This window comes from Cebus imitator, unplaced genomic scaffold (assembly GCF_001604975.1).
Source record: "Cebus imitator isolate Cc_AM_T3 unplaced genomic scaffold, Cebus_imitator-1.0 Scaffold178, whole genome shotgun sequence".
NCBI classification, from domain to species: Eukaryota; Metazoa; Chordata; class Mammalia; order Primates; family Cebidae; genus Cebus; species Cebus imitator.
Window position 1 is genome coordinate 3,009,128 of NW_016107493.1, and position 21,459 is coordinate 3,030,586.

Genomic DNA, 21,459 nt, shown 5'->3' on the forward strand with positions numbered 1-21,459 from the left:
TTTTGAGTTGGAGTTTCATTCTTGTTACCCAGGCCAGAGTGCAATGGCACAATGTCAGCTCACTGCAGCCTCCACCTTCCAGGATTAAGCAGTTCTCTGCCTCAGCCTCCTGAGTAGCTGAGATTACAGGTGCACACCACTGCACCTGGCTATTTTTTTTGTATTTTTAGTCCAAGGGTTTCGCCACGTTGACCAGGCTGGTCTTGGAATCCTGACCCCAGGTGATCCACCTGCCTCAGCCTCCCAAAGTGCTGGGATTACAGGCGTAAGCCACCGTACTAAGCCTAACGTCTCACTTCTTTAATAGGTATAAGAATATTCAGATTTTCTATTTCTTCTTATGTTAGGTTTGTTAAATTTTTTTTTAAAGAATTTGACCATTTCATCTAAAATTACTGGCATAACGTTGTCCATAATATTATCAAGTTAATGTGCTTAATGTGTTTAGGGTATGTAGTGAGGTTCTCTTTTTCTTTCTCAGTTTTGGTTATTTGTGTTTCTTCACTTTTTTTTAAATTGGTCTTTCTCTAGAGGTCTATCCATTTTATTCATCTTTGTAAAGGTCTCATTTGGGGCTATCTTGTTGTTTTAGTATATTTGTTTTCTATTTTATTGATTCTGCTCCTTATTGTTTCTTTCCTTCTTTCTGTTTTGCTTTTCTTTTTATTATTATTACTCTTATTATTTGCTTCTCAGGATATTTTAGGTGATCAATTTTCAGTCTCTCTTTTTAAAAAGTGAGCATTTAAGGTTATTTTCCTATAATCACTGCTTTAGCTGTGTTCCACAGTTTTTGTTTGTTTATTTTGAGATGAGTTCTAACGTGCTGTTGCCCAAGCTGGACTTGAACTCCTGGGTTCAGATGATCCTCTTGCTTTAGCCTCCTGAGTAGCTGGGACTATAGGCATGCATCATCACTCTCTCCTGGATTCACAGCTTTTGATATACCATATCATTATTTAGTTCAAGATTTTTTTTTTCTGATTTCTTCTTTGACCCTATGGATCATTTACAAGCATATTGTTTAATTTTGAATTATACTTTAAGTTCTGGGGTGCATGTTTAGATTGTGCAGGTTTGTTCCATAGGTATACAGATGCCATGGTGGTTTGCTGCATCCATCCCTCCATCATCTACATTAGGTATTTCTCCTAATGTTATTCCTCCCTAATTCCCCCACCCCCTGACAGGCCCCAGTGTGTGATGTTCCCCTCCCTGTGTCCATATGTTCTCATTGTTCAATACCCACTTATGAGTGAGAACATGTGGTGTTTGGTTTTCTGTTCTTGTGTCTGTTTGCTGAGAATGATGGTTTCCAGCTTCATCCATGTCCCTGCAAAGGACATCAACTCATCCTTTTTTATGGCTGCATAGTATTCCATGATGTATATGTGCCACATTTTCTTTATATAGTCTATCACTGATGGACATTTGGGTTGATTCCAAGTCTTTGCTATTGTAAACAATGATGCAATAAATGTACGTGTGCATGTGTCTTTATAATTGAATGTTTTATAATCCTTTGGGTATATATCCAACTAATGGGACTGTTGGGATAAATGGTATTTCTTGTTCTAGATCCTTGAGGAATCGTCACACTGTCTTCCACAATGGTTGAACTATTTTACACTCCAACCAAGAGTGTAAAAGTGTTTCTATTTCTCCACATCTTCTCCAGCATCTGTTGTCTCCTGATTTTTTAATGATCACCATTCTAACTGGCATGAGATAGTGTCTCAGTGTGGTTTTGATGTGCATTTCTCTAATAACCAGTGATCATGAGCTTTTTCCCTTATGTTTGTTGGCTGCATAAATGTCTTCTTTTGAAAAGTGTCTGTTCATATCCTTCACCCACTTTTTGATGGGTTTTTTTTTTCTTGTAAAGTTGTTTAAGTTCTTTGTAGATTCTGGTTATTACCCCTTTGTCAGATAGGTAGATTGCAAAAGTTTTTTCTCATTCTCTTGGTTGCTGGTTCACTCTAATGATTGTTTCTTTAGCTGTGCAGAAGCTCTGGAGTTTAATTAGATGCTATTTGTCTATTTTGGCTTTTGTTGCCATTACTTTTGATGTTTTAGTCATGAAGTTCTTGCCCATGCCTATGTCTTGAATGGTATTGCCTAGGTGTTTTTCTAGGGATTGTATGGTGTTAGGTCTTAATGTTTAAATCTTTAATCCATCTGGAGTTAATTTTTGTGTAAGGGATCCGGAAGGGATCCAGTTTCAGCTTTCTGCATATGGCTAGCCAGTTTGCCAACATGATTTATTCAACAGGGAATCCTTTCCCCATTGCTTGTTTTTGTCAGGTTTGTCAAAGATCAGATGGTTGTAGATGTGTGGCATTACTTATGAGGCTTCTGTTCTGTTCCATTGGTCTATATCTCTGTTTTGGTACCAGTATCATGCTGTTTTGATTACTGTAGCCTTGTAGTATAGTTTGAAGTCATGTAGTGTGATGCCTCCAGCTTTATTCTTTTTACTTAGGATTGTCTTGGCTATATGGACTCTCTTTTGGTTCCATATGAAGTTTAAGGTGGTTTTTTTTTCCCAATTCTGTGAAGAAAGTCAATGGTAGCTTGATGGAGATATGGGACTTTTCAAATTTTTGATTTCTTTTTAAGTCAATTTAGAAAATGTTTGTCTTTCAAGAAAATCACCCATTTTATCTAGTCAGTAAAGTTTATTGGTATAAAGTTGTTTATAATATGCTTTTCTTATTCTTGTAATGCTTGTAGCATCTGTATTAAGAACCTTTTCTGACTTTTGTAATTTGTATGTTTAATCAAACGAGGTGTGTCAGTTCAGCTTTTGGCTTCATTGATTTTATTTTTCTCAGTTTTATGTTTTATATTTCATTGGTGTTTTTTTTTAAATTATTTCCTTTATTGTATTTACTTTTAAAAACAGATATAGAATTCACATAACATAAAATTTATTATCACATGAAATTTATCCTTTTAAAGTATATAGTGCAGTGGTTTTAGTGTATTCACAAAGCTTTGAATCTTCACCCTGTCCAATTCTAAAATATTTTCATCCCTAAAAATAAATCTCATAACTATAGTAGTCACTTTCCATTCTCCACTCCTCTAGCCCCTGACAACTGCTAATCTACTTCCTGTCTAAATGGATTTGGCCATTTTGGTGATTTCATATCGATGGAATCATAAAATATGTGGCATTTTGTGCTTGGCTTTTTTCACTTAGCATATTGTTTTCAAGGTTCATTCATATTGTAGCACATATGAGCATTTCATTACTTTTTATGAAGGGACAGTGATTCTGTTGTATGGATAAACCATGTTTTGTTTATCCATTAATCAGCCAAGAGACATTTATGCTGTTTCCACTTTTTGGCTATTATGAATAATGCTGCTATAAACATTCATGTACAAGTTTTTGTGTAGACATATGTTTTCGGTTCTCTTGAATATATGCCTAACAGTGGAATTTCTGGGTCATCTGGTAACTCTGTGTTTATCTTTTGCAGAAACTGCCGAATTGTTTTTCTAAGCTTCTGCACCACTTTACATTCCCACTAGTGAAGTATCAGGATACTGATTTCTCCACATCCTCACCACCACTTGTTAATACCTATTCTTGTGATTATAGCCATCTAAGGCCGTGAAGTAGTATCTCATCATGGTTTTTATTTGTAGTTCCGTAATAATTAATGAAGTTAAGTATATTTTTATGTGCTTATTGGCCAATTGCATATCAGGATCATTCTCTTGATTATCTTTTCCCTGTGAGTTTAAATCATGTTTTTGTGTAGCTTCATATATTGGATAATATTAGATTACATTTGGGTATTGTGTATGCCTTGTTGTAGAAAATGTAGATTCAGTTATGCTCTCCCAAAGAGTTTTTATGTTTCAATTTTAGTAGGCAGTAACCTTGTCTGAACCCAAAATTAGCAACATCTGAAATCTCATTTTAGTTGTTTTATCCTTAGCTGGGCTGCTTAGAATCTTGCTCATATATTCAGATTCAGAGGTCAGCTAGATATTTGGGTAGCATTTATATGCAAAATGTAGGGCTCTCCTCTCTACATCTTTTATATGATATTTTTCTTCATCACTTTACAGCTGTTATAATTGCCCTGAATTCTAACCTTGAACCAATAAGACTGTAGGTTTCTAACTTTTTTTGAATGTGGCACCAGCTGAAGCTATAAACAATGGGAAACTCACTCTTCTTCCAAGTGTTGGCCCCCTCTTTACTAACTCTCTACCTGCTTTTTGTCCATTCTCCACTGACTTGTAGTAGTTGTTTTTTAAATATTTTGTCCAGAATTTATAGTCATTATGTTAGGTATGGTTGGTCTGATAGTAACTGTTCAGCCATTACCAGAAGCAGAACCTCTCTGTTTATTTTTGTTAACTTGTTTCCTCAAGTGGTGTAGACATTTCCTCCCAATAGCTATTCCACTGGTAGTTGCCTTTAAATTTCTCATAAATATTTATCAGAAATATTTTATTTTTCTTATTATAAATTAAAATATCTGTGATTTCCTTGGAATGCAAGGCAACTCTTTACTGTTGGTGGAGGATATTGCTCTTCATTCTTTGAATTCAATATGTCAGTTTATCAAATTATTTCTGTGGATTTCTGTCTGTTTTCCTCCCATAGACTTAATTACTCTAGAAATAATGGTTTTAGTGTACTTGGATGCCTTTTGGAAACATACCGAACTTATTTCACACATAATTTTATAAGCAATTATATTTGCTAGAAACCAAAGGAAGAGTTTTGGGCATTACATAGAATTAATTATATGAAAAGTATAAATATTATATATAGCTATTTGTAAGTACGTTTGAACTTTTTCATTTCTTTAATAGTAGTATTCTAATAGCACAACCAGTGAATATATAAATGATCTTCTTTTGGGGCCACTGTGACTAAAGGGTTAAGAAGCATTCCTGTTTCCTTCCAAGTTCTGTTCTAGTAGAAACTATTTATTCATTTCCTACCTTTAAGAGTCTTCATTGAACTTGAAAAAGTACCAGGGTGGATTTGTGGTTCGATCTTAAATAGAATATAGAAATAATTGTCCATGCATTTAAAAAAAAAATTATAAAATACAAAATTTCTCATTTCCTTCCCACTTGCCTTTAGGGTTCCATTAACTTCAAATGATGATGAAGATGATGATAAAGAGAAAATGCAGTGTGACAATAATATTAAATCAAAGGCATTACCTGATATTTCCTCAAGATCAACAATACAACCTTTATCAACTCCAGAGAATTTGGAAGTGTTATTTCTTCAGGAAAATAATCAGAATGTATGTGGTTCAGATGATTCAGAACATATTTCTTCTATAGTTGATGTACCTCCCAGAGGTGAGATTGTTTTAAAAATTCATTTTGAGTATTTGTATTAAATAGTTACATTCATCTGATATTCTTCCTGAGGAGAATGATGTATAACAGTTAATAAGTTAGATCACTTATGTTACAGATTTGCTAACTTCTGCCATTTAAAACTGCTGGTGGCAAATTTAACTTAAAGTAAATATGCTGACAAACATCAGATCTACAGTGGCTTTATACAGTTACTCTGGAAGCACTGTTTAGGAATGAATGTACCTAATGAGCTTTCCTTGATAGCTTATGATTTGAAAGATACCGTATTTTTATGCAGTTTCACCCTCTTTTTTCATAGATATGAAAGTTGGGGGCCTAGATAGGTATAGAGACTCTTTCAAGATCATCACCAATTAATTACTAGCAAGGCAAAAAATTGAGCCTGGGTAATAATTGAGCAAGAAAAAAGATGGCACTTATGTTTTATCTACATAGTATTCCTAAATTATAATCCGTAGTATAATCTAGTGCTTACAGATTTGCCATAGATTTTCAGACTGGGATATGGAACCATAGCAATGTTGAATTTAGAGCTTAGGATTATTTTTCGTTTCTGAAAGTGTGTGTGTATGTGTGTGTATGTATACGTATATAGTATATATACACATATATATATAGTATACATATAATGTATACAGTATACATATATACATGTGTGTATGTATTTACACACATACACACATATATTAATATATGGATATATAATTTATATAAATTTTAGCTGCCTGCTGTTGGTCTTTGATAGTAATCTTTTTCAGAGTTATCACTATTATTTGGATTCACTTGCTGGCTTCTTTTCACTCTAAAAATATATGCTAATGGCTCTACTGTTGGCTTACTCCACTCTACTGTTGGGGCTGAGGCAGCCATTCTCGTATATATTTTCCATAGATACAAACGTAAAATGTGACTTATGAGTGCTCATCATTTCTAACTTATTTTCTTAAAAGCATAGATTCTTAGTAGTATTAGGATATGAGCAGAACACATTGTCAGAAATTGTATCTGTGAAACAGCTTGATTTCTAATCTAATGTGTTTAAAGTAACTTATTACTTATTTCACTACTTATTTCTAGTTTTGTTTTCCTTTTCTTAATAGAAAGCTATTCCCACTCAGACCAAAGTTCTAAGAGTTCTCTAATGCGTGAGATGAGAAATGCCCAATCTATCGGCCACAGATGGGAGAAACCATCTCCTAGTAATGTGACTGAAAGGAAGAAGCGTGGGTCATCTTGGGAATCAAATAATCTTTCTGCAGACATTCCATGTACAACAGTTTTAGATCAGCAACGCATTTCAAGTCCAGAATTAAATTGCCATAATGAGACAAATGGTCATGCTACTGAAACAAATACTGAAATGCAAGTAAATAAACAGGATCTTCCTGGCTTATCTTCTGAGTCTGCCAGTGAACCTAATGCAGAGTGCATGAATCCAGTTGAGAATGATGATGACCTTCAATTGCAGAAAACTGTGTATGATGCTGACATGGATTTAACTGCTAGTGAAGTCAGCAAAATTGTAACAGTATCAACAGGCATTAAAAAGAAAAGTAATAAAAAAACAAATGAATGTGGAATGAAAACTTTCAGAAAAGTGAAAGATTCAAGCTCTGAGAAAAAGAGAGAAAGATCAAAGAAACAGTCTAAAAATAGTTCAAATGTGGCTATTGGGGAAAAGATTGAAAATAGGCCAGAAAGATCTGATGTCCTGGATGGCAAAAGAGATGTAGAAGATCCAGGTTTTATTTTTGATCCTGAACAGCTGGCTCAGGTGAATGAGCTAAAGAAAATGACCCTTCATACTGGCTTTGAACAAGATGACAGAGAAAATGTACAGTGTAATAAAAAGAACAAAAGAATAACAAATGAGCAGGTAGAAACATACTTTTCCCCCCAAAGTTCAGATAAACTTCACCAGGAGAGTAAATTTGATAAGGGACAGAATTCCCTAACTTGTAACAAAAGTAAAGCTTCCAGACAGACATTTGTGATTCACAAATTAGAAAAAGATAACTTACTCACAAACCAAAAGGATAAAGTAACCATTTGTGAAAACCTAGATGCCACAAATGAATTTCAAACAGCCAATCTTTCCACCAAAGATAATGGAAATTTATTTGATTATGGGACCCAGAATATATTGGATTTGAAAAAATATGTCACTGATATACAACCTTCTGAGCAAAATGAACCAAACAGTAATAAGCGTAGAAAGAAAGTAAACCGGAAGACAGAAATAATTTCTGGAATGAACCACATGTATGAGGATAATCATAAAGACGTGCATGGCCTAAAAAAAGATGATTTTTTCTTCGAAACCCAAGAGGATAAAGAACCTATCTCTGAAAACATAGAAGTTTCCAAAGAGCTTCAAATCCCAGCTCTTTTTACCAGAGACAATGGAAATCTATTTGACTATAGGACCCAGAATGTGTTGAGTTTGCAAAAGCAGATCACTGATATGTACCCTGTTCAGCAAAATGAATCAAAAGTTAATAAGAAGCTTAGGCAGAAAGTAAATCGGAAAACAGAAATAATTTCTGAAGTGAATCATTTAGATAATGACAAAAGTATGGATTACACAGTTAAAAGTCACTCACTCTTTTTAACCCAAAAAGATAAGGAAATCATCCCTGGAAACCTAGAAGACCCAAGTGAGTTTGAAACACCTGTTCTTTCTACCAAAGATAGTGGAAACCTCTGTGATTATGAGATTCAGAATGTTTTGGGGATGAAACAACATGTCCATGATATGCAACCTGCTTGTCAAAATGATTCAAAAATAGTTAAGAAGCCTAGACTAAATATGTATCAAAAGTCGGAAATAATTTCTGAAACCAACCAAATATATGAGAATGATGACAAAGGTGTACATGACCTAGGAAAAGATAACTTCTTTTCTCTAACCCCAAAGGATAAAGAAACCATTTCTGAAAACCTACAAATCACAAATGAATTTCAAACAGCTGATCTTGTTATCAAAGATAACGGAAATTTATGTGATTATAACACCCAGAATATATTGGATTTGAAAACTCATGGCACTGATAGGAAATCTGCTGAGCAAAATGAATCAAAAATAAATAAGGAGCTTAGGAATAAAGTGAATTGGAAGACAGAAATAATTTATGAAATGAACCAGATATATGAGGATAATGATAAAGATGTACTTGTCCAAGAAAGCTATACCAAAGATCTTGATTTTAAAATAATTAAATCTAAACAAAAACTTGAATGCCAAGACATTATCAGTGAACACTATATGGGAATCAACAGTAAGGAAAAGGAAAGTTGTAATCAAATTCCAGATTCCTGCAAAGTAGTTAAAAAACGTAAGAAAGAGTCATCGTGCAAGGCAAAGAACATTTTGACAAAAGTTAAGAACAAACACGCTTCACGGTTAACAGAATCTTCACAGACATCTATCTCCTTAGAATCTGATTTAAAATGTGTTACTAGTGAAGCATATTCTGATCCAGGAAATCCAGTTGAACTATGTAAGACTCAGAAGCAAAGCACTACCACTTTGAATAAAAAAAGAGATACCCTTTTTGTGGAAAAAATGAAAGAAGGAGAGTGTCAGGTTAAAAAAGTAAATAAAATAACATCTAAGTCAAAGAAAAGAAAGACCTCCATAGATCCTTCTCCAGTGAGCCATGAAATAATGGAAAGAATACTCAACACCATTCAGGGAAAGTCTGTTGGATCAGAACAAGCAGATAAGGAAAACAATTTAGAGAATGAGAAAATAGTCAAAAATAAGCCAGACTTTTACACAAAGGCATTGAAATCTTTGTCTGAGATATATTCACCTGACATACAAGATTCTTCTTTTGACAGTGTTCATGAAGGTTTAGTACCTTTGAGTATTTCTTCTACTAAAAATGTGATAGTAAAAGAAAATTTTGCCTTGGAATGCTCACCGGCCTATCAATTAAGTGATGATGTGCATGAGAAGATGAACGATATGAAATTTGAAGTCAACCGGAGAACCCAAAACTCAGGAGTAGGTAAGTTAATAACCATTATGAAATGATAAAGTTTTAGAAGTGTTTTTGTTTTTGTTTTTGTTTTTCACTTAGCCAATGAAGTATTTTCTAACTGGTATTTTTCTAGAATTTAAAAACAATATATAACTAAGTGCATGATCCATAGAAATAGCATGAAGGAATAAAGAAAGTTTCATACTTTGGGAAAATAACAGTGAGAGTATCTTGGACATTTGCAACTACAGACGGATTTGGCCTTCACCACAAACTTGCCTAATAATGAACTTAGGCAAATAATTTCCATTTTCATACATTTGAAGGAAAATGAATGTTTTAAATGTATATGATAATGTATTACACTGGTTTTATTTTACTGAAGACAGTTGCATGTTTCTTGAGGGTGAGACTCTCCCCATTCAATAGCATATATTTAATGTGATCAAACCCTTATTCTAGGTGTTATAGAGGATTGAGAAATAAACAATACCAACCTCCTTTCCTCACATTCCATGTATGTAACCATGGTGAAAAGGAATAAATGATTCTTTAATAAAAAGCACATACATTATGCTAAGGGATATAACGGGGAGTAATTTTAACAGAGGAATCTTCAAAAGCATCCTTAAATATGTAGCATTTTAGGCCCTAAAGGATAAGTAAGATTTTTTTTTTTTTTTTTTTTTTTTTTTGAGACAGAGTCTTACTCCGTCACTAGGCGCCAGGCTGGAGTGCAGTGGTGTGACCTCGGCTCACTGCAACCTCTGCCTCCCGGGTTCAAGCAATTCTCCTGCCTCAGCCTCCTGAGTAGCTGGGACTACAGGTGCGCACCACCAAGCCCAGCTAATTTTTTTGTATTTTTAGTAGAGACGGGGTTTCACCATGTTGGCCAGGATGGTCTCGATCTCTTGACCTTGTGATCTGCCGGCCGCGGCCTCCCAAAGTGCTGGGATTACAGGCGTGAACCACTGCGCCCAGCCAGATAAGTAAGATTTTTACCTGTAGTATTTATTTTTTACTTTCCCCCAGTTATTAAAATAGTACTCACTGCAGAAAATCAAAAGTAGAGTATCAGAAAAGGGGAAGGGAAAAAATTACCTGGGAGAACTTTAGTCCCCTTACCATGTGCATGCAGACCCAAATCTACAGATTTTTAAATATATGTTTGAAGTCATACTATATATAACGTTACTCATCCATTTTTTTTCCTTAACAGTAGATCCTAAGAATGTTCTTTTGCCATTAGAAATTCTGTAACATTAAACATTCCTATACCGATTAACAATTTTTACTGGGAACCTATTATTTCAATATATGTGTATAGATCCCTAGGATTTTGGTGAGTAAGTCAATTCCAGGTAAAAAGCACACTGAAGCAAAAGAATTACAAAGGTCCAGAGTTGCAGGATCTGTTAAGAGTACTGGTGAGACACTTTTCGTTTCTGTGTTCCTCATGGTGCCTTTCACAGAGAGTGATCACTGGCAGATATGTTGAATGAATGTGCAGTAATTTGTGTGCTTCCATAAAAAGAGTTGAGCTAGGATGAACTTTTGGGAGCCACATGTGATTTCAGAATAAAAAGTTGCAGTCTAGTTTGACAGTTTGTTTCAAATGTTAATCTCTTTCCTCTCCAAATTGAATCAAGATTTAAAATTTGTTGCAGTGATTTCTATATACTTTAAAAAATATTTGTGAAAAATAATATTCCTTTCAGGTGATAGACCATTACAGGACTTGACAAATACCAGTTTTGTTTTAAATAACACTGCTGAATCTGAAAGTAAGTCAGAAGATCTATCTTCAGAACGGACAAGCAGAAGAAGGAGGTGTGCTCCTTTCCATTTGAAAGAGCCAAGCCTCAAAGAGTAAGTATTTCAAGTATTTTAGTGTGCCATTATAAAATATAGCCTTAAAAAAAATTCTGCCTGAATCAGTATCTGAGCACTTCTGATAATTCAGTAAAGCATATATTATTGATATGTAACAACCACAGTGTGATTTGGGTAAGATTTGAAGAAATATATCCTTTGAACAGGCTATTTTTGGGGGGTTGGAGTATAGTCTGAATCTAAATTGATTTACTTTTGGTTGGTTCCCAGTTCTGTCATATTTTAAATTGTAACCTGATAATTATAATTTTTAAAATTCGTGGCATGTGATTTTGAAGCCATTTTTTATCTGTTAGCCCATTTGCTTATTTCCTACATTGTTCCCTAGAAGTCAAAGTGGTTTATGTGTCCTTTACTCTCAAAGAATAACAGTCATTTCTCTTTGTTTTTGCAAATTTCAAACATACTCCAACAAACAGAATAGTGCCCTCCTCCAATTTATCCTCAGGTTCAACAGTTATTAACACTTTGTCATATTTACTTCATCTATACTTTTTGTTATATTTTAGAGTCTCAAATATTGAGTGATTTAATTCTTAAAACACTTCTACATATCTCTCTCTAAAAAGTAAGAACTTAACCAAGTTCTTAGCAAAACTAGGCAACAGTGATCACATCTAACAAAAAAGAATGATTCTCATGGGTATTTTAAAACAATAACCACCGATGACAGAATATAAGGGAGGGTGAAAGAAGAAAATTAAAAGTCAAATTAAGGACCAAGGGGCCTGTCTTTCTCTCTCTCCCTCTCTCTCTCTCTCTCTCTCTCTCTCTCCCCCTCTCCCCCTCTCCCCCTCTCCCCCCTCCCTCCCTCCCTCCCTCCCTCCCTCTCTGTCTTTCTCTCTCTCTCTCTGTCTCTCTCTCTGCTATTGAGATATGTTTATACAATTTAAACTGTACAATTTAGGCCAGACATGGTAGCTCACACCTGTAATACCGGCACTATGGTAGGCTGAGGCAGGTGGATTGCTTGAGGCCAGGAGTTTGAAACACTCTGGCCAACATGGTGAGACCTCATCTCTACTAAAAATACAAAAGGCAGCCGGGAATGGTGGCATGCACCTGTAATCCCAGCTGCTCGGGAGGCTGAGGCAGGAGAATCACCTTGAACCCAGAGGTGGATGTTGCAGTGAGCTAAGATGACACCACTGCACTCTAACCTGGGTGACAGAGCAAGACTCTGTCTCAAAAAAGTGTACAATATTCTGGTTTTTAGTATATTCATAGATATGTGCAACCATTACCACAGTCAATTTTAGAACATTTCTTTACTTAAAAAGAAACCCTGTACCCTTTAGTTATCATTTTCCTATCCCTCATTTCTAGGCAACCGCTAATCTACTTCTTGTCTCTAAATTTCCCTGTTCTACACATTTCATATGAATGGAATAATAGAATATGTGGTCTTTGCAACTGGCCTCTTTCACCCAGCATGTTTTAAAGGTTTTTTCATATTGTAGCATGTATCGGTATTTCATTCATTTTTATGACTGAATAATATTCCATTGTGTAGATATACCACATTTTGTTTATCCATTTGTCCTTTGATGGACAATTGGGTTGTTTTCATCTTTTGGCTATTATGAATATTCTACTGTCAACGTTCATTTGCAGGGTTTTGTGTGTAAAGTTCCCCGCCACCCTTGGATATATCCCTAGAAGTGGAATTGCTAAGTCTGTTAATTGAGGAACTGCCGAGTTGTTTCAAAAGTTGCTGTACCATTTTACATTCTTACCAACAAATGATGATTTTTAAAAATTTCTCCTTATCCTTATCAACATTTGTTTTTTATAACTTTGATTCTAGCCATCCTTGGCATGAAGCGATATTGTATTGTGGTTCTGATTTGCATTTCCCTGATAACTAATGTTGTTGAGCGTCTTTTTGTGTGCTTCCTGGCCATCTGTATATCTTCCTGGAGAAATGACCTGTTGAGATCCTTTGCCCACTTTTCAGTTGAGTCATTTGTCTTTTAATGAGTTGTAAGTTAAACTTTTAATTTTGAATAATTTTAGATTTTCAGTAAAGTTGTAAAAATAGTACAAAGGTTTCCCATATGGTCCTCTCCCAGCATTCCTTAATTTTAACGTCTTATGTGCCCACAGTACAATTATCAAAACTAAAAAATTAGCATTTACAATACTATTAACAAACTATGGACTTTCACTAACATCGCTTTCTGTTTCAGAATTCTGTCTAGAGTCCCACATTGCATTTAGTTGTTGTTTCTCCTAAGCATTCTCCACCTATGACAGTTCCTCAGTTTTTTTCTTTGTTTCTGCCTTGGACACCTTTGAAGACTACTAGTCAGTTTATTTTGTAGAATATCTCTCGGTTTGGGTGTGTCTGATGTTTTCTCATGATTAAAATGCAGTTGTGCTTTTTTGATAAATATTCCACAGAAATTATAAGTTGTTCTTGCATCATATCATATATATGATGTCAGCATGTTTCATTACTAGTCATGTTACCCTTGATTCCTTGGTTAAGGTGGTGTCTGCTGGGTTTTTTAACTGTGAAGTCACAGTCTTTTCCTCTATAGTTGATGAACATGGGAGGGAGATACTTTGAGTCTATACATTCCATTTCTCAAACTTTCACCCACTAATTTGAGCATCCATCGGTGGATCTTGCCTGCAACAGTTACAGCTGTGGGTACTACTAGTAGTGATTTGCTGTTACTCCCTTTCCTTCTACATTAATTGGAATTTATCTGTAAGGAAGAGTTGTCTTTTCTCGCTCTATTTTCATATATCATGGATATCTCTTTTGTTCTATTGATGAAAGTCCAATACTATCAATATTTATTTTGTTGCTCAAGATATTCCAACTGTGATCGTTAAGAGTTCCTTCAGGCTGGCTTATGTGTCCTTTTGACATGACTTCATGCTATTTGGAGCACTTTCTTACTTTCTGACATACAGGATGTTCCAGGCTCATCCTAGTGAGAAGTGCCAGAATCAGGCACTTCTTTGAGAAGCCTGATTCCCTTAGAGAATTTTACTTAGAAACTGAGATCTGAGCACTAGGTATGCACATTGTTTATACTGTGTTGATTTAGTTATCTATTACTCAATAACAATACTACCATAAACCTAGTGGCTTAAAGTAGCAATCTGGACAGAGTTTAATTGGGTATTCTGCTTAGGGTGTGATTAAAGCTGCACCGAAGGTATTGTCCAGGTTGGTTCTCATTGGGAGGCTGTACTGGGAAAGAATCTGTTTCCAAGTCACACAGGTTGTTGGCAGAATTCATTTCCTTGTGGTTCAGGACAGAAGACCTCATCTTTCTTGCTGTTGGCTGGAAGATGTGCTTAGCTCCTTGCCATATGGCCTCATTCCCACGATGGCCACTTACTTCAAAGCCAGGTATGGAGAATCTCTAGAGCAAGTCCTCTAGCAAGATGGAGACTTACGTAACAAAATGTCATCTCAGAAGTGAGACATCCCATCACCTTTGCCAGTAATCTACTTCTTTATTGTAGAGGCTTTGTAGTATGTTCTAATGTCTGGTAAGGCTAGTAGCCTCTCATAGTTTTTCTTTTTCATTGTTTCCCTCACTGTTGTTGAATGTTTGTTGTTCCATATGAAACTTAGGATGGTGTTGACTTGTCTAGCTCAGAGTTTTATAACCTTGTCACTGTTGACATTTTGGGCTAGATATTTCTCTTTTATTGGAGGCTGTCCTGTACATTGTAGGATGTTTAGTGGTATCCCTGATCTCCATCCACCAGATGTCAGTAGCACCTTCGCATTTACAACCAAAAATGTCACCAGATGTTGCAAAATTTCAACTGGTAGGCAAAATCATCCTGAGTTGAAAACCACTAGTCTAGCTTGTTGTTTTTATTGGGATTGTACTGAATTTCTGTGTTAATTTACGGAGTTAATCTTAAATTAATTAAAAACAATAATGTGGTCGCTCTGTCCAAGAACAGAGGATATCTATTTGTTCAAGTCATCTTCTGTGTCTGAAAGTATTTAGAAGTGCTTGTGTTTAGATTTTTCTTACATAGGTTTTGCACATATTTTGTTAAATTTATTTATAAGTATTTAGTTCTCTTTCTTACTATTATATATGGACATGTAACTCATGCCCAATGTTGTTCATATATATGAAAACGGTTGAATTTTGTGTCAGTTTATTATGTCTTGCTACTTACTAAACTCTATTATTCTCCTATCTCACAGTTGTCTTGAGTTCTCCAGGTATACTATGATATCATCTAAAAATAGAGATAGTTTTACTTCGTTACCACTTTGTATGCCTGTTACTGTTTTTCTATTAGCATTGATTATTAACTCAGGCACAATATTAAATAGTAGCAAGAATAGTAGGCATGCTTGCCTTGTTCCTGATTTTAATTGAAATACTTCTATTGAAGTATTTTTGTCTCTCCGTTAAATAAAATACTTGCTTTAGGATTAAAATATGTACATAATTTAACTAAGAAAATCCCCCTTGATGCCTATTGAGTGTTTTTATCATGAATGATTGTTGAATTTTATCAAAGGCTTGTTCAGCATGTATGGAGATAATCATATACTTTATTTCCTTAACGTTTATTAACATGGTGTCTGTTGATGAGTTTTCTAGTACTGAACTAACCTTGCTTTCTTGGAATAAATCTCACTTGGTCATGGAGTATGTTTTTCATAATGTGATGTTGAATTGAGTTTGCTAAAATATTTTGTTTAGAATTTTTATAGCAACATGCATAACTGATATGGGTCTATAGTTATCGGTCTTTGAATTGTTTTTATCTGGCCTAGTTATCATGTTAAGGGAATCAAGAAAGTCACCTTCTTGGTTCCTTTAATAAAATAATTTATAGAGCATTATAATTTATGTTTATAATTATTTGTATGTTATATACTTATATAATTTTAAAACGTTGGGACTCTCTGGTTTTTGAAAGTTTGTTAGCATCCCCCTCCAAAACCATCTGGACCTAGTATTGTTTTGTGTGGGGTAGTTCCTTAATAACATTGACTATTTTTTGTGTGTGTAAAAATTAGTCTGTTTAAGCTTTTTGGCTCTTATGGGGTCATTTTTGTTATTTGTATGTTCATAGGAAATTATCCATTTCATCTAAGTTTTCAAATTTATTTGCATAAAAGTCTGCAAATTCTCTTTTGTGAATTGGACATGTAAATGAATTTTAAATATCTTTTTTCCCATAATTATTTTACCTGTATCATTTATTATCTTTTGTATTTGTTCTTTTTCTCTTTTTCTTAATCAAGTTAGAGAGTAGTTTATTTATTTTATTAATTTTTCCAAAAAATCAGGACTTTGATTTACTAATTGGATCTATTTTTCTGTTCTCTACTTCACTGATTTCTGCTTTATATTTGTTGTTTTCTTCTTTGTGTTTTCTTTGATTTACTTTATTGTTGTTGTTTTCTCATTTCTGGAGCAGGAAATTCAATTTATTATTTTTATTCTTTCATTTATATGGATAACAGTGTTTTATGGCCAGGCATAGTGGCTCACACCTGTAATTCCAACACTGGGAGGCTGAAGTGAGAGGATCGCTTTAGCCCAGGAGTCCGAGACCAGCCTGGGCAACACAGGGAGACCCTCACTCTATAAAAAGTTTAAAAATCAGCCAGGCATTTTGGCATGTATCTGTAGTCCCAGCTGCTACTAGAGAGGATGAGGTAAGAGGATGGTTTAGGCCTGGGAGGTCGAGGCTGCAATGAGCCGTGATTGTGCCACTGCACAGAGAAAGATCTTGACTCAAAAAATTAAAAATAAAGATAAATAAACACACACAAAAAAAATTTTTTTAAGTGTTTTGTACAATTAGTTTTTCTCTGATCAGTGCTTTCAGTTTATCTTGATATTGACATGTAGTGTTTTCATTGTCATTTTTAAGTATCTCCTTTTATTCAGGAATTATTTATTAGGAGATTTTAAAATTTCCAGGTGGATGGCCCTTTCTTGTTTTTTGTTTTTATTTGTAAATGTAGTTTTATTGCATTTTGGTCAGATTATTTATTGTAATATTTTTGCTTTATGGAAATTGCCAGTATTTTTGTGTGTATGTGACCTACTATAGGATCAGTACTTATAACTGTGCTTTGAGTACTTGAGAAAAATGTGTATTCTCCATAATCAGGATCTGAAGTTTGATATATATCCCTAAGACTTACTGTGTTTATTATGTTGCTTAGATCTTCTGTCTCTTTTCTTTTTTGTCCACTTGGTCTGTTTTGTACTAAGGTTATACTAAGAGTGGTATATTAAAATCTACTATGTCCTGTGTTTCCATGTATCTCCTGTAGTTTTTGCTTCAGAAAGGTGGTTGCTCTGCTTTTTGCTGTGTTAACATCATAATTATTACATATTTATTTTGGATTATCACCTTTATTATATTAAAAGTATCCTCATTTGTTATGTTCAGTGCTCTGGGACTTAAGAGATAAAGACTTTAAAAACATATTTATGTGACCTTCCTGATAACTCCTGCCACTCCTCTCTTCAATACCTATGATGATCATTCCATAATAGCAAGCAGCTTTAATCATGGGAGCTACTAGAAGCTGTGATTTACCTAGTGCATACTGTTTCCAATCCAAAAAAGAAGGAAGAAAACAAAAGTGGCAACTGGTCATCACTCAGAATTTGTATTGAATGTTGTGATTTTTGCTTTTGAAAGTTATACCAGCTAAGCTGTTTAGCAAATAATCTGCATGCACCGTACATGTAAACTAAAATAGAATACTATTTCCTGATAGCATTTTGCTGTTTTGTTTAGAATAGGTAGCTCTTTTAAAAGGATTAATTAAATTCTATCTAATTACCCAAGGCAGTGGTTAATACTGGCTCTGGAGAGGATTACAAAGGAGTGAAAGAGACCTTTCTACCTAATCTTGTATACCTTTTTAATTTGGGACCATGTCTGTATATTTCATCTAAAACCACACACATACATATATACACGTAAAATGTAAAGTATAAATAAACTCCATATCTTGAAACATGGTGTATTAGGTGCATGAATCAACTCTCCTACTGAAAAAAAAAATTATTGGGTAAAATACTAAAAAACATACCTTGAATGCATTTCTTAGCCAATGACTATTAGCTAATCAATGTTTCTATTAGTAGGAAAGTAAGAAAAGCTCAGATCAGAGACCAAATGATAGCAGGAAACTCAGAGGGGTCAGTGGAGGCTGAAACTGACCTTATCCTGAAGATATTTGTCTAACTAGGTGAACCTAAACATTGCATTCACAGCCTTATGAGGCTAGGGACAGAAGACAAATCCTAGGGTTTATCCAAAATGAAGAGTCTAATAGATCTTTTTCCACAAAGTTGAGCTACTTTCTCAGTAGAAGAGCAAACTAAAAATAACCTCCTCACTAGCTTGTTCAGCTCCAGGGAATAACTTGGGTGCTGAATTAAGGAGAAAAAAATCTTTCCTTAGAATTCGTAACCAAAATAAATGCAGCCTTTATGCAGATTATAACTTGAATTCACAATATCTCAAAGGCTCAAAAAATTTGAAGCTGAGGATTTAGTATAAGTAATACATGAACTATAGTTCCCTGTTGTCTATTAGAAGCAAATATTTTCTAGGGAGTTGTCCATCTCACACTTCAACATGTTTTGCACAGCTGAAGTTCCAAGGAAAATGAACAGCTAGCTCTTGTAAAGAAAAACACTACACACACAGAGGAACAAGGTAACAGAAGAAACTGCAAATCACATACAGAATATAAAATGTTTAATGTTTCAATAAAGGAGAGGCTTGAAAATGAATGAAGATGTTGAGTGGAAAAATCAAGTCACACAAAACAACACCTACATTATGATTTCATTGATATGAAGGTCAAACACAGATAAAACCAAACAATATACATTTTAGGAGAGCAATACACGGTTGCTTAAAATAAAAACTTGTAAAGAAACGAGCGATTAATACAATTCAAGATAGTGGTTCCTTTCTGGGGGAGGAGAGGTATGTGATCAGAAAGAGGCACACCGGAGGTGTGGTAATATTTCATTTCTTAACCTGGGTGGTAGGAACATGAACACTTACTTTGTTTTTAAATTGTATATTTTCACATGTTCTTAAATATATGCTAAATTTCTAATAAAAAGGAACTATGTAGTAAACACATAGTATAAAAACACATGTATAAAATCTATGTTATTTTTTCTTAAATCTTTATTTGAAATAAATTATTTGAAATACTCTGATAGTGGGAACTATAAGATTTAAGAAAAATTAGAGTATTTTAAATATTTAGCAAAGCTTGTGGTTTAAGGAAACTTCTTTACTATGATGAAACAATTTTCTTCTCCAACCTTCACAGCAAAAGCATTAACTTTGGCTATTATTAATCTTCTTTTTTTTCTACTTTGCAGCAAGATGAGAAGATGAAGTGAATTTATGGATTCTGGTTTTTCTGAATGTTCAAAGCATAAGGAATCAAAACAGAAAATAACTAGTATCAAGAAGATGAAATGCTTGATGAAAAGCTTTTTTTTTTTTTTTATTTTTTATGGATTTTTTTTTTGAGACGGAGTCTCGCAGTTAGTAGATATATATGCATAAAATAGCTATTTTATAGCATTAAACTTTTCAAATCATTTTGGTCATCATGTAACTTATGTTCCTGTTTATTTAAGCTTCTTTTTATCTAATAGCCCAGAGGTAAAAAGAAGCTATTAGCTAAAAAGAAACTTAAATAAACAAGAACTTAAGTTGCAAGATGTAACCAAACAATAGCTATTAACCTTTTAACCAAATAAAATGTGTTAATAAATACCTTTCCATTGGTTATCTTGTATACAAGGCTGTCTTGTTTGCTGTGTTTTTAACCTATTAAATACATGTGGACATCTAAAAGGGCTTAAAACCACCTCCTTCCGTGACCTGTTTCCTCTCACCCTTCATTCTTCTAATTTTCAGAAATATGTGTTGAATGTCAGCTTCTGTATTACTTCTATTATATGTAATCTGATGACTTAGAGGAGGAGATTAACCTTTCAGACTCTTTTGAATTTGGTTTTTATAACTTTGTTTCAAAGATCACTTAGTCTTCCAGTAATAAGAAATAATAAATCCTGTTCATATCTGAGATCAATACATAGCTTATTGGATTCAAATGACTACTCAAACTCTATTCTACCTAGATGGAAAACTGTTTTAGACAATATCTGACCACTAAAGGGGTGAGCCCAGAAATCTGCATCTTAATCAAATGCTTCAGATAAGTCTGTCCAAGGATTGTGCTAGTACCACACTTTGAGAGACTGCAGTAGGGGTACAGAGTGCTGTAGGGTATGGTCAATAGCTCTAGTGAAAGATGGATGGTTTTATTTAAAGAATCCCAGTTGATGAATAAAGAAGAAATGCTAGAATTAGAAAAATTGCAACTCCTTACTAAAACTTCTGCTCAGACAATGCTCAACAATGGATGTAAAGCAATTAGGTGAAATGTTGATGGAGACATTCATTATGAAGGGATAACTCTTTGAACCCACTGTTCATTGTCAGCATCATTACAACTGAAACAACGAGACACCATATGCTTCCTACTGTACTGCAGTATTAAGTATATGGTATCACCTATGAAGTGTTCTCTCCCCCCAAAAAATTGAACCTGAACTTAAAGCTTTAGATCTAATATTTAGCGTATAAAAAATAAATAAGGTAGAAAAATAACACTAAGGAGAAGCAATTACCCACATTGAAAAAGTGGTTCATTTCAATAGGATAACTTACCTGGTTTCTTTTTCAACATGTTAACAGTGTTAAAAAGTCTGTTTTAGATCACAGAAGACTGACAAGACCACATGCAAATACATTGCACAGCTCTTGTTTGATTCAAAGAAGTCAAGTATAAAAGACTTTTTTAGGCCAGAGTCGGTGGCTCATGCCTGTAATCCCAGCACTTTGGGAGGCTGAGGCGGGTGGATCATGAGGTCAAGAGATTGAGACCATCCTGGCCAACGTGGTGAAACCCTGTCTTTACTAAAAATACAAAAATTAGCTGGGAATGGTGCCTGTAGTAGCACGTGGCTGTAGTCCCAGCTACTGGGGAGGCTGAGGCAGGAGAATCGCTTGAACTGGGGAGGTGGGGGTTGCAGTGAGCCGAGATCGCGACAGAGCGAGACTGTGTCTCAAAAAAAAAAGACTCAGATAAATGGCATTGCGGCTGACTAAAAAAAATGGACTTAGATACAGATAA

The 21,459-nt window shown here is 34.5% G+C and overlaps 1 protein-coding gene across 2 annotated transcripts in view; it reads left to right on the forward strand.

The window, feature by feature from the left end:
- The window catches only part of SGO2 (shugoshin 2), a 59,805-nt gene extending 39,750 nt beyond the window's left edge, over positions 1-20,055 (forward strand). For both annotated transcript variants that reach the window (XM_017545207.2, XM_017545208.2), the window contains exons 6-9: positions 5,120-5,346; positions 6,471-9,383; positions 11,075-11,225; positions 19,631-20,055. In XM_017545207.2, the coding sequence (XP_017400696.1) occupies positions 5,120-5,346; positions 6,471-9,383; positions 11,075-11,225; positions 19,631-19,646 (3,307 nt within the window). In that variant the 3' untranslated portion in view covers positions 19,647-20,055. The remainder of the gene's footprint in view (positions 1-5,119; positions 5,347-6,470; positions 9,384-11,074; positions 11,226-19,630) is intronic.
- Positions 20,056-21,459: the final 1,404 nt, after the last annotated feature.